Below are 12,593 nucleotides of genomic sequence, written 5' to 3'. Positions count from 1 at the left end.
AGGTTTTTCTCAAAGGTGTTTTTCACATGAGGCCTCCTGTCAAAACCCTTTATTTTCTCTGGAGTTTGAATTTTATGCTCTCTCAAATAATTCTCACCCCCTTTGAACCAGCATCATCTTGTGATCTCAAATTTTTGTCCTGGAAAACTATTTTTCTAGTGGCCATTACTTCTGCCCACAGAGTGTCAGAACTTCAAGTATTATCTGTCAGACCTTCTTATATGATTTTCCATGCTGATAGAGTATCTTTCCGAACAAACCCCTCTTTTTTGCCTAAAGTCTGTTCTGAGTCGAATATCAATCAGGTCATTGAGTTGCCAGTCTATTTTCCCAACCATTCCAACAAATTAGAATGCACGCTGCACAAACTTGACGTGCACAGACAGCTCAGATTTTATCTTGATAGAACTAAGGATATTAGGAAATCAGATCAACTTTTTGTATCCTTTTCGGAGGCCAGAAAAGGTAGACCAGTGGCTAAAACAACCCTTTCAAAATGGTTATCGGATTGTATCTCATTTGTTCATGCAACACTAACATACCTTTGCCACACAAAGTAAAGGCTCATTCAACCAGAGCCGTTTCTACGTCTTCTGCTTTTCAAGCCAAATTGCCCCTTGATAACATTTGTGCTGCAGCCACTTGGTCTAAGCATCATACTTTTATCACTCATTACAAAGTGGATAAGACTTCCAGGGACAGGTCTTCTTTTGGTTCTACGGTCCTGAAAAATGTACTCCCGTGAGCCACCCAGGATTGCGGTTGCTAGGGACGCTACCCATCAGTGAGAATAAACGGCGAGATTTAACAACTTCACATAAAGAAGTTATGTACTCACCATAACGTTCCATGTGAGTTGTTTACCTTGCCTTTATTCTCACATCCCTCCCTCCATCCTCCTCCTGGCTGACAGTTGACCTAGAGGCTAGTATCATCCTGGTTTTTAATACTTCTTCTTCTTCCTTCTTGGGGAGTGCACCCCTTACAGGGGTATATATACACGCAGCAAACAAAATCTGAGGTAATTCCAGCAGTGCATCATGGGATAAGGGGCTTGGTCTTGAGCTATTGGCAAACCTTGAGCTTTGCTAACGGCTGTGTCAGAGCCGAGGATCGACTCCAAACCCATCAGTGAGAATAAAGGCAAGATAAACAACTCACATGGAATGTTATGGTGAGTACATAACTTCTTTTTTTATTTCTTTCATTGTATTGGAGCTTTTGCCGCCGTGGTGCAGCGGTAGTGTTGTTGCCTCACAGCAAGAGGTTCTCCCGTTCAGTTCTCAGCTGGAGTGCGGGGAGTGCCTCCTGTGTGGAGTCTGCATGTCCTCCCCGCGGTTGGGTGGGCGTTCGAAAGACATGCGTAAATGGACGTGCCTTCGTTGAAGGTTGAACATCGAGCTGGAACCTTGGCGTTCGTGAAAATCTACAGCCAATCATTAGCAGACTGGAGTTCCACTGTGGCGACCCCTAACTGGGAAAAGCCGAAAGACAACAACAACATTGTATTGGAGCTTTTCTCCCAGGGCCTCCACTGAAAATGGGTTTCAAACCCAGTCGGACTTTCCCAGTAACCAAATGTCAAATAAATGAATAAAATCAAACCTATCCTGTTTTCTGTTGAACAAAGGTTTCTTTTATGTCAAGTTTTTTTTTTTTATTTTGCTGCTTTCTTCATAGAGTGTTGATTGTTGAATATACCTTTAACTACTACTAAAACCCTCTACAATGAAAAAGTATATATTTGCATTATGTCTTAGAGATTTACTGATATGTCAGTACCATTTTAAATATTTACTGTTATTTTTGCTATACTGCAAACATGGGGCAGATTGGGTTGCAGTATGAAAGCGGTTTTGGTTTTAACCTGTCTTTCTTATACCACAGTGCAGTTTGGGTTCCTATAATATGAGACAACCTATTAAAGAGGTGGATTGTTTCTGCATTTTGTTACAGTGACAGTGTTGTGGGTCAGCGGCTTCTTAGACTGTCCATGGAATCACTGACAATGTTTTTTTGTTTGTTTTGTTTTGTTTCACTGAACTCCTCTGGTTTGTGCTGTCTTTAAACATTTAAATCATACTCCAAACAAAGCAACTACACTGCAGGTTTTTGTTAGGCAGTCATAGTTGTAGATGTAACAAGTCTCAATACAAAACCCAGTGTTGTCTAAATTTGGTGTCAAGAATAGCAAAAACTCGAGTATCTATGACTTGTAGCACTTCACTGACCTGGTAAAATAAATTCAGTAACTTCTTCTGGCTAATACTGTCCTTGATTTTGCACAGTTGTATTGATATGTGATGCTTCACTGGCCAAAAACTGAGAGTACTTATAATTTGATTATGCAGAGCTTTTATCCCCCTGGCCTCTGTTGCAAATGGATAATATTATCTACTCAGACTTTCCAGGTAAACAAATGTCAATAATTAATAAATAAATATGTTTTGCAGCATACCTCATCCCTGCTCTTTATATAAAGATTCAGCTAACAGCTAACTAACTGGGAACATTTTTCACTTTAGTAGCTATGTTGCTAAAAGTGAGACACAGACTCATGATTAAAAATTGTGAGTGGTACCTAGAAGTGAATGCTGCAGGAAATGGTATGGGTTCTTTGTACCATTCAGTCTGAAACATCTTGAGAGATGAATAGGAGCAAAATGCTGGGACCTTCATGATCTGTTGAATGAAAAAGTGGAAGTGAAGAAACTGAAAATTATGGAAATGTTTATGGATACTGAAATACACCTAGGTGATGTGGGGAAATGTTATGAAATAAGGTTAGCAACCGTGGAGGGTGGAGTTGTCCTTTAATTGTATTTATGGATATTTTTATCTGCATTATAACACTTGCCTCACACACAAACACACACACACACACACACACACACACACACACACACACACACACACACACACACACACACTTTTCCTTCCAGCTCTTTTCAGCATGCTTTTTTTTTCTTTTCTTTTTTTGCTAGATAAAGATCTGCCTTTGAAAGCTGTAAACTTTTACTTTGTATGTTGGTAGTGTTTCATTTTCAGAAAACTGCATGGTTTCTGATTAGTACACAGAATTTGTCAAAACATAGCCCTTCCAATTAAAGAACAGTTAATGATACTTAATGTAAAACTTTATATCCTCTGAAATACATGAAAGCAACACATTATTTTAAATACCTTTTTGCATATTATGCTAATACTGTTAAGGTTTAATGATTGCTTATCTGTTTATTAGGTTATCCTGACCCAGACAACTTTATATGGTCAAAGTATTTGGAGGAAACTGGGGCTATTGCTGTACCAGTGAAGGCTTTTAAAGAGGTTAGTAGTTTTCATGCTTATTTGGAATGTATTAATAATTACAGCATTTTTACTTTGTTATGTTATTAATGTATTTGTGTTTGTGTGTGTGTGTGTGTGTGTGTGTGTGTGTGTGTGTGTGTGTGTTGACATCTTTGCATTTATTGAGACATAGCCACGGAACACACCCTGGTAGTACAAGGCTGTAATGCCATCTACAAATTTCAACCAGCTACTACACAAGATATGACAAGAGGTGGAGGTGTATCAATCTACATAAAAAGTAAGCACATCTCAAGATTGGTCAAGCATTATGATATGTTAAGTTACTCCATGTCCAACTATAGATCCCCATCTATGACACAAGATAGCCATACCACATTCTTGAATGTACTGGAGTCACTCACATTTCAGCCCAACACCATATTCATGGGTGATTTCAATGATAAATACACAACCACTGACATGCAGACTCAAAGATTTCTGGACTTTGTCAGTACAAACACCCTGGAACAGGTACTATGCATGCCCACTGAGAGTGCAAATATACTGGACTTAGTACTCACAAATATGAGGAAATGTTCCCTCCCCATGTAATGTCCTCACTGGTCAGATCAGATCACAATAGTGGTAACCCTTGAAATAAATATAAAGGCTGCACTCCCTGCAAACCCCATAATCTTACTTCTCCAAAGCTAACTACCTCATGTTAAGTAAATACATAGCTAAATTCCAGGCTCCTCAAATTTAAAGAACACCGCCATGTGGAGGCGTTCACAGAAACCCTGTACAAGCATGTAAATAACTGCATAGAAACAGCAGTTCCAAACAGAAATAAACTTAGGACAGACTCCAAAAACATGTCCTCTTGGTGGATCCCCAGTAAAAATAGTTTGTACAAAAAAAAAAAAAGAAAATCCTGTCCAAATATATAAAGGGCAAAACCTCCCTGAAGTCTCATCAAGCAACTCAGAGGAATAATCAAGTCCACTGAAGCCAACTTCAAGACAAAAAGAACCTCCCAAGCTAAGGATAACCATAAGGCATTTATATATGCAACCGTAAAGGGAACACACAACAGTGTGCCGAGCTAATAATACATAGAACTTCCTATACTGAACTGGGTGATGCACCACATTTGCAGACCAATAAATTTAGGTCCAGTTTCACTCCCCCCATCACCTCCACCCCACCCCCAGGAAATACACTCATCATTTCTTCCCAAGTATCAGTAAAGAACAGGTCTTTACCACCCTCTCCAGAGCTAAAACACTGCCTCTATCTGTCCTGATAATATCCCAGGATGCCTCCTAAATAGGTTGAAACATGACCTGTCAGGCCCACTACAGTCTATTCAACTACAGCCTCCAGACAGGCTTCATCCCTAGGAAATGGAGGACTGCAACTGTCATCCCTCTACACAAAGGGGGAGCATCAACAGACCCAAAGAACTGCAGACTCATAAGTTTGACTAGTCTTTATATGTATGGAGATGGAAAGAATTATTATGGACCTTAAAAGGCATAGGAAATCTTCAAACACTGGACACATTCCAGTGCACTTTTGTCAAGAGCAGATCATGCCTACTAAATGTAATGGACTTCTTCGAGAAGGTCACTAGAGCCATAGAGAAGGGCACAACAGTACATATTGCCTACCTTGAACTGGCAAAAGCGTTTGACACAATACCTCACTCAGGTATTACAGACAAACTCACAAATTTAGGCATAAATCCCTATGTCAGCTGATGGATAGCCAAATGGCTTACAGATAGGACACATGAAGTTAGGGTGGGGGAATCCACCTCCAGCAAGAGGCCTGTTACTAGTGGCATCCCATAGGGCTCTGTATTGGGACCTCTCTTGTTTGAAATATGCTTCTCTGAAGTTAAGGCAAATGTGAGAGGGCCTTTGACTGACCAAATTTGTTGATGACTGCAAGATGGATGCAATCATGAATTCCCTAAAGATTTAGATATCATCCAGAAGGTCTGACACAGACCAATAACTGGTGCCAGAACCATACCCTCAACCTCAGTGGAAAAAATGCATAATTATACCCTTTGGGAAGACGATTACCCCTGCAGTTACAACATTGATAATACTCCCTTAATTGTAGATGCAGTGGTAAGAAACTTGGGAACTCAGTTTGACAGTAACCTGAACTTTGATCACCATATATACATGGTACTGTGACAATCCTTCTACGTGGTGGAACTTGTAAGGAAGTGCATGGCATCCGGATCTAAGGAGATCATAGTCCCACTATATTCAGCCCTCATTACTCCAATAATCGACTACATTGCACTTTTCCGTATATAATTGACCAGGCATTTGCAACAAGTAGAGTGGCCACAGAGGTTACTCACTAAAGGAATACAGGGTGTAAATATTATGTCCTATGTGGCCTGCCTCAAAGTCCTGTCCATGTACTCAGTCTCCTCCAAACTACTGAAGGACGATCTATGCCTAACCTACAAGATATTTTCCGAACCAGCCCTGATGGATCTGCTACACATTCACAAAACAAACAGCACTGGAATTACCCCAGTCTAAGGATGTAAACCTTGTCTGTGGCATAAACAAAACAATTTGGAGGGATAGGTATGTGTCGTAGAGATGACCCCTTCTCTGGAACAGACACCCCATTCATGTGAAACAGAACTCTGCCAAAAGCCTATTCATATGCAATTTGAACAAATGGATTGAAAATCACAAATTCACCCCTGGCTTGTCATCTATGGCGTTACAGGCATAAACTAAAGCCATTCTAGCCCATGGGTATTGATAATTGTTAAATCTTGGGCATGAATAGCTAGGCTGAAAAAGGCTATAGGCTGTTAACCTGGTAAGCTTCTGTAATGGGCATATGTTTATGTCCATGTGTGTGCGTGAGTATATAAATCATTGATGATTCTGGTTTGTCAGTATGTAGTTAGCCCCATAAGTATAATGTATTAGGGTATCCTAAGTGATAATTGTACTGTCTGTTTGCTTTTCAACACTGTACAAAGCATGCTTTATGGTGCACCAAAATAAGATTGCATCCTTGCTGAATGGATGTTGTGGCTATGCATAGACCCTTGAGAAGTGAAATTTACACATATGTTCTGGTTATTTTGTTTCTAAGTCAGGAAATGTAGTACATGTTAGGTACAGTTTTCTATATTGTTGTTTCACTGTATCATATAAATTAAAATGGCATGTTATGAACACAGCATAGTAAAAAGGAAGAAATACTTGTCATAATATTGCATGACTTAAGGATTCTATTTAAGCGCAGTCCAAAATATGTACAACTCTTTCAATGCCAGCATGCTAGCTGTCTTCAGTTTTCCAGTAAGCTCTGTGCTGTCTACAGACTCTGTGTTCTTCCCAGCCAGTTCTGTTAACTGTGCAGGAGGTGGCGAAAGTCTTTTGGGGATGTGCAATGAAACATGTTCTTCCATGCTTTAGTAACAGCTAACCTAAAGAGCAGTGTGCTGGTATGAGTCTGCTAATTCAGTAGTGCTGCACAAAATGCGGAGCTCCTGGTTAAGTATTATACACCATTATTATGTGTTCAGGAATGGATCTCTCTGGTCAGCATTTACTTCTGTGGTAGATGATACAGAACTGACAGGTGGAGACAATGAGGTGTCTGCTTCTGCAGCAGAAGTTACTGACTTTGGTGAGATAGCTATGAAGTAAAAGCAAATTGCCCATTTCTGGTATGCACTTTAAATATCTTAATATACATATTCATTTCAGTAAACACCTGCGCACAAAAACATTGTGTTACTTGTATCACAGAGTCACTATAAATGAAATAAAAAAAAAAATTGTGTAGAAGCACACCATCTCTCCTCCTTTACATTATTACAACTCTAAAAATAGTAACTATGTTACTCAACCTTGTTGGAGAAGGAATGCAAAAGAATACACCTTTACCTCTAAGAATATGTGGCCTTGAAGTTACTATTATAAAAGTGTTCAACATTTAGAAACTTGACATTTAGTCTGCAGTATTATGACAGGTGATGAAAGTACCATCCCTTTTCCCCTTTGCCCTTTTTCTTCTTGTTGTCTGCCAGCCATCAGTTTCACAATTACCTGGGATCCAATCTCATGGAAATGGTAATAATGACAAAGGAAACCTTTAGACACTGGAAACAACCCAGTTCTGTTTTGCCGAGGCATGTCATACCTACTGAACCTTGTGGACTTCTTTGAGAATGTCGCTAAGACAATGGATAAGGGCAAAATGGTACATACTGCCTACATTGACATAACTAAGGCATTTGATACAATACTCCACTTGGATATTGTAAACAAACTCATGGAATTAGACATAAACCTCTGTGTAACATGCTGGATAGCCAGCTGGTTTACGGACAGGACCCTGGAATTTAGGATTGGAAAGACCACCTCCACAAATAGGTCAGTCACTACTGGAGTTCCCCAGGGATGTGTGCTGGATAAGCTCCTCTTTGTCATCTATTTTTCAGAAGTCAAGTCCAATGTCAAGGGACTCATGTTTACCAAGTTTGCAGATGATTGCAAGGAAGGAGTAATCATGCAATTCCCCCAAGATACTAACATCTTACAGTAAGGTCTAACACAGACAAATGACTGGTGCCAAATCCACAGCTTAACTCTCAGTGCCTAGAAATGCATAATAGTATCTTTTGGGAAGTTGGCCACCCAGAGAAACTACCTAAATGATAAAACATTCCTAAAAGTAAACACAGCAGGTAGGGGATTTGGGGACTCGTGTAGATAGTTACCTGACTTTTGATCAACATGTTTCTAAGGCGTTAAGAAAATCATTCTGTGTCACTCTGCTTATAATGTAAGGGCATGGCATCTAGGTCCAGAGAAGTCATCTTGCCACTGTACTCAACCCTCATGAGTCCCATCTTTGAGTATAATGCCTCCTTTGCTATATACCTGACCAGGCACATGAAACAAACTGAACGTCCACAGAGGCTCCTCACAAAAAGAATACAGGGCATGAACACAATGTCTGGTGCAAATCACCCCAAAACCTGATGTCTACACTCTGTTTCCTATGGACTGCTGAGAGATGATTTATGCCTGGCATAAAAGGCATTCTTAGATCCTGCTCCGATGGACCTTTCACATATCTACAAAATGAATAGCACCAGACCTACTAAATGTAAGGATATAAACTTTGCTTGCCACTTGAATAGGATATGTTGGAGGGAAAGATATGCATCTTAGAGAATCCCCTTTCTCTGGAATAGGCTTTCCATCAGTGTGAAGCAGAGCCCTTCCCTAACACTGTACAAGTATAACCTGGATCAGTGGATGGGAAATCGAATATTCACTCCTGGTCTGACACCTATGTCTGTGATGCACAGAGGCAGCTGTTAAGTTATTCCCTATCTAACATACACTTCTTAAAATAACTTCTAAGGCATAATAACTCTGTGGATACATTTGAGTTGCATGGCTAGGCTTATAAAGGCCCTAGTGGTTGTTAGCCTAGTATACACCTATGAACCAAGAAGGGCAGCCATTAGGGATTTTAATACTTGGTTTCTGTCCTTTTTGCCTTCACTGCTACAGTGCTGCCACCACATTTGAGAACATAATATCTGGCCTCTTTAATATGTGTATGCTTTCACACCCTAATGTCACCATGTCTGCAATGCAAGGGAATTGTTTAGCCATCCTTTTTATTCTATTGACCCATTTTTCATCTTGTGTAGCTAATGTCTGCTAGGAGCTACCAGCATGGTGATTCAAGCAACATCCTTCTCCTAGGATGGTTGAGCCAGCATACGCCAGTAAGCCCCAACTTCCCTAGCCGTGTCCTACAGTTTACTACTCAATCGAGGGTCATTGTCAGGGCTTTATTCTTATAAACTAATACCCATTTTTATGGGATTCAACACATTTTTGCATATTGGAGTAGCATCACTGACATGGAAAGGTGGAACTGTGTACATGTTCTTTAGACAGTCAACAGGCTGTTCTGAAAGAATCCCTTAATGGAGTACAGAAGGAGAGTTCATTTGATTGCAGCCTGCATGCTACAAAGCTGGAAAGTGGAGGAATGAGCAAAATTTGCCAGCTTTTCTATTCTTGGGGAAAAGGCAAGTACTGCTTGCCATACGTCCAAGTGCCAGAGTGCTGGCAAGCACAAAAGTAGTCAGAAAAAAGACAGTTTAGGAGTGCAGCACATGGTATACAAGCCTGCTAACACTAGAGCATCCTCCTGTGTCAGCCACGAGAAAGGAAAAAGGACCAGCCATTGTCCCATTAGGAAATAATGAGCAGTACAAATAATTAGTGGACTCCTTTACCTGATTAATTTGGCCACAGGATAAAAAAAAAAAGAAAAATTCAAATGAAAAAGAAGCTGTGCCAGTGTGCATACATTTTTATTATATATTTCTTAATTCTCATGACATGAATGCAATTTTTGCCAAGCAGACTTAACGAAAGAGGTTGGAAAGATTATCTGAAAAAATATGGAAAGTATTATAATTCAAACTGACTAGTATGATTATCTTTAGTACTGTCTTAGCCAGACAAAATAAGAGTTTGACACGGCCCTTTCTGACTCACGTGTATAACAAGGAAATATTGTAACCTCAGATACATCTGCTAATTTAAATTTGAGTAATCTTAAGTGTATAGTAGATACTATGCAAATTCAGTAGCCCTGACTGGCAAATGAAACAGAGACCTGATAATAATATTGAACAAAAGCATTACTGTATTTAGATAAGCCACATGAATAAATATATGGCAGTTGTTAGAAATAAATCATTGTATAATATAAAGTTATCCATTGTTGTATATTATTGTATAATAATATCACCGCCAGGAGATCAGAAAAATAAGTTATGTACTTATCATAATATTCCATCTGTGTTGTCCATTTTCATTCTTCCTCAATATATGGGTTTGGATCCAGTACTCGGATCCGACTTGGCCAGTATTCTAGCTCGTGGCCACCTACAACCTCTTGAGCTCCTTCCCTACTCATAATGCAGCACCCCTAACATCCCACAGATCTTGTTTGCGGCTTGACATGAAGACCATAAAGAACTGTTATAATTAGAGTTCAACACATGGGACATGTGGTGTCCCAAGAACTTCATTCCTCCAGAATTCACTTGTGATAAATGGAGGGGGATGGAGGGTTGGGAGCTGAGGAAGAATGAAAAAGCAGAAAGAAGAAATAATGGCCTAGAAGTAGTTGTTCTGACTGCATCCACCCAGAAAAACAATCTTTGCCCCTCTTCAGTTGTTGTTATCTTTATCAGCATAGGTTAAGAGAGAATTTATCATTGTGTTTGTAGTATCTATTGCAGATCTTCAATTAATATCTTAGTAAAAGAAGTAGAATTGCTGCTGTTGACACTAATCCCAGAACTTGTGGAATCAATCCTGCTGACATTTTGGTATTGCAAATTAATTTCTTGACCTTAATGTTTGTACTCTGTAAAGGGGTAGATAGAGATGCTAGCATAAACACCATGCTGAACATTGTTCTGATAAACTCGAACATCTAGGTCGGTTAGAATTGTGACTTGTTGTGACTTAAGGTTATTCCAAATTGTGGACAAGTCTACCACACTTGATCTCGAGGTTGTACCAGTAAATGCATGGTTCAGAACGGTAATGAGCCTGTTGTCCCACTGGATTTTTGCAATGTCAAGTGAGATGCCAGTACTGTGATACACTTGCTGAAAACCCTGAGGGCTGTGGTGAGGCCAAAGGGCAGGACTCTGAACTGGCAATGGCTGGCTCCCAGCCTAAAATGTAACTACCTCCTAGATCATCTGTTCATTTTATGTGATAGTACACATCCTGAAGGTCAGTCGATCCCATCCAGTTGTCTAGCTGAAAAACAGGAAATTGGATTGAACCAAGACTAATTATGACTTAGTGTGCTGAAAAGAATTGTTCAATACACGGGGACTTAAAATTGGTCTCCAGTATCCTATTTTATTTAGGCACTAGAAGAATCATGAGTCAGTTACAGATTCTGTTGGTCTGAAGGAATCTTTTGGAGGGCTCTAAGCTGCCCTTAAATTCTAATATTGATGCTTTTAGGATCTATATATATATATATATATATATATATATATATATATATATATATATATATATATATGGATCTACCTGATATGGTTGACAGCTCATATGATCGAAAACCAAAACACTGACACCAGAACACTGACAGCTCAAAACACTGAAAGCTCATTTGATCAACAGCTCATTTGGTCGACACAAGAAACCAAAGGATTATGCCCTTTCTCCACTGTAGGGCGACCCTGGAGTAGGAATAATAAGTTTAGGGGTGTGGGAGGCTTAGCCACCCACATTATGTACATGAATGTAGTAAACTCAGTTCAATGTATCCATATGTATGTTTACAATTTATGACATATGGGAGGGGTGAAGCCCCCACACCCCCCAATGTGGGGGGCTGTGCCCCCCACAGCCCCCCAAACTTATTATTCCTACTCCAGGGTCGCCAGTTGTTTTGTCAGAAGACCAGAGAGTTTTTAGGTTACTATAAGGGGTAATATTTTTGAGTATGGGTGTGCTTTTGGGCTGATGGAGGACTTTGTGGGCTATTATTAATTGATTATACTGGATTTGAGAGGGAAACTCTAGCCAGCTTAGAGATCATAGGTTAATACAGTGATGGGTTCTATATGCTGAGCCTGTGGCAAATCTGGCTATGGTGTTGTAGCAGCTATTGAGTTTATTGAGGTCAGATTTACTCAGGTTTGTACAGATTGGGGAGGGGCATAAAGAAGGGTTGAAAGTAAATGTGTTCGGGCAATAACTGTCCTAGCAGTTGGGATTAGAAATGCCTCAATTCTATATAGAGATCCTAGCTTTTTGTTGACTGTTTTAATGGTTTTGTCGATGTGAGCATCAAACTTAAGGTTATTGTCAACAATTACACCTATTACTTTCTGGGGAAATTATTGTGCCATTATTAGATGTTATGGTAAATGATGGGAGTGTAGCTTTCCGGGTGGGGGTGATGAGTAGCAGTTTTGTTTTATTTAGATTCAATAGAGGACTCCTGTCAGTGAGACAGTTTTCTACTAATACACTGAAAGTATTTTGGGTTAAGGTCTGCAGGTCTAACGGGAAGGTGGCAGAACAGATTAGGGTAGAGTCGTCTGCATATTGAATGCAGGTTACTTTGGGGATGACTGTATGAAGATCATTAATGAAGATGGAAAATAGGAGAGGTCCTAGTATAGACCCTTGAGGAACTCCATGAGTGACTGGCAGTAGGGAAGAAGG

The 12,593-nt window shown here is 39.8% G+C and overlaps 1 protein-coding gene across 1 annotated transcript in view; it reads left to right on the top strand.

The window, feature by feature from the left end:
* L3MBTL1 (L3MBTL histone methyl-lysine binding protein 1) overlaps positions 1-12,593 on the top strand; it is a 2,277,156-nt gene that overhangs the window by 1,905,705 nt on the left and 358,858 nt on the right. The window contains exon 14 of the mRNA XM_044090108.1: positions 3,242-3,327. Coding sequence (XP_043946043.1) covers positions 3,242-3,327 — 86 coding nt within the window. The remainder of the gene's footprint in view (positions 1-3,241; positions 3,328-12,593) is intronic.

This window comes from Protopterus annectens, chromosome 12.part0 (genome assembly GCF_019279795.1).
Source record: "Protopterus annectens isolate FY-2018-M chromosome 12.part0, PAN1.0, whole genome shotgun sequence".
In the NCBI taxonomy this organism is placed as follows: domain Eukaryota; kingdom Metazoa; phylum Chordata; order Ceratodontiformes; family Protopteridae; genus Protopterus; species Protopterus annectens.
This window is presented reverse-complemented; position numbering and strand designations above follow the sequence as displayed.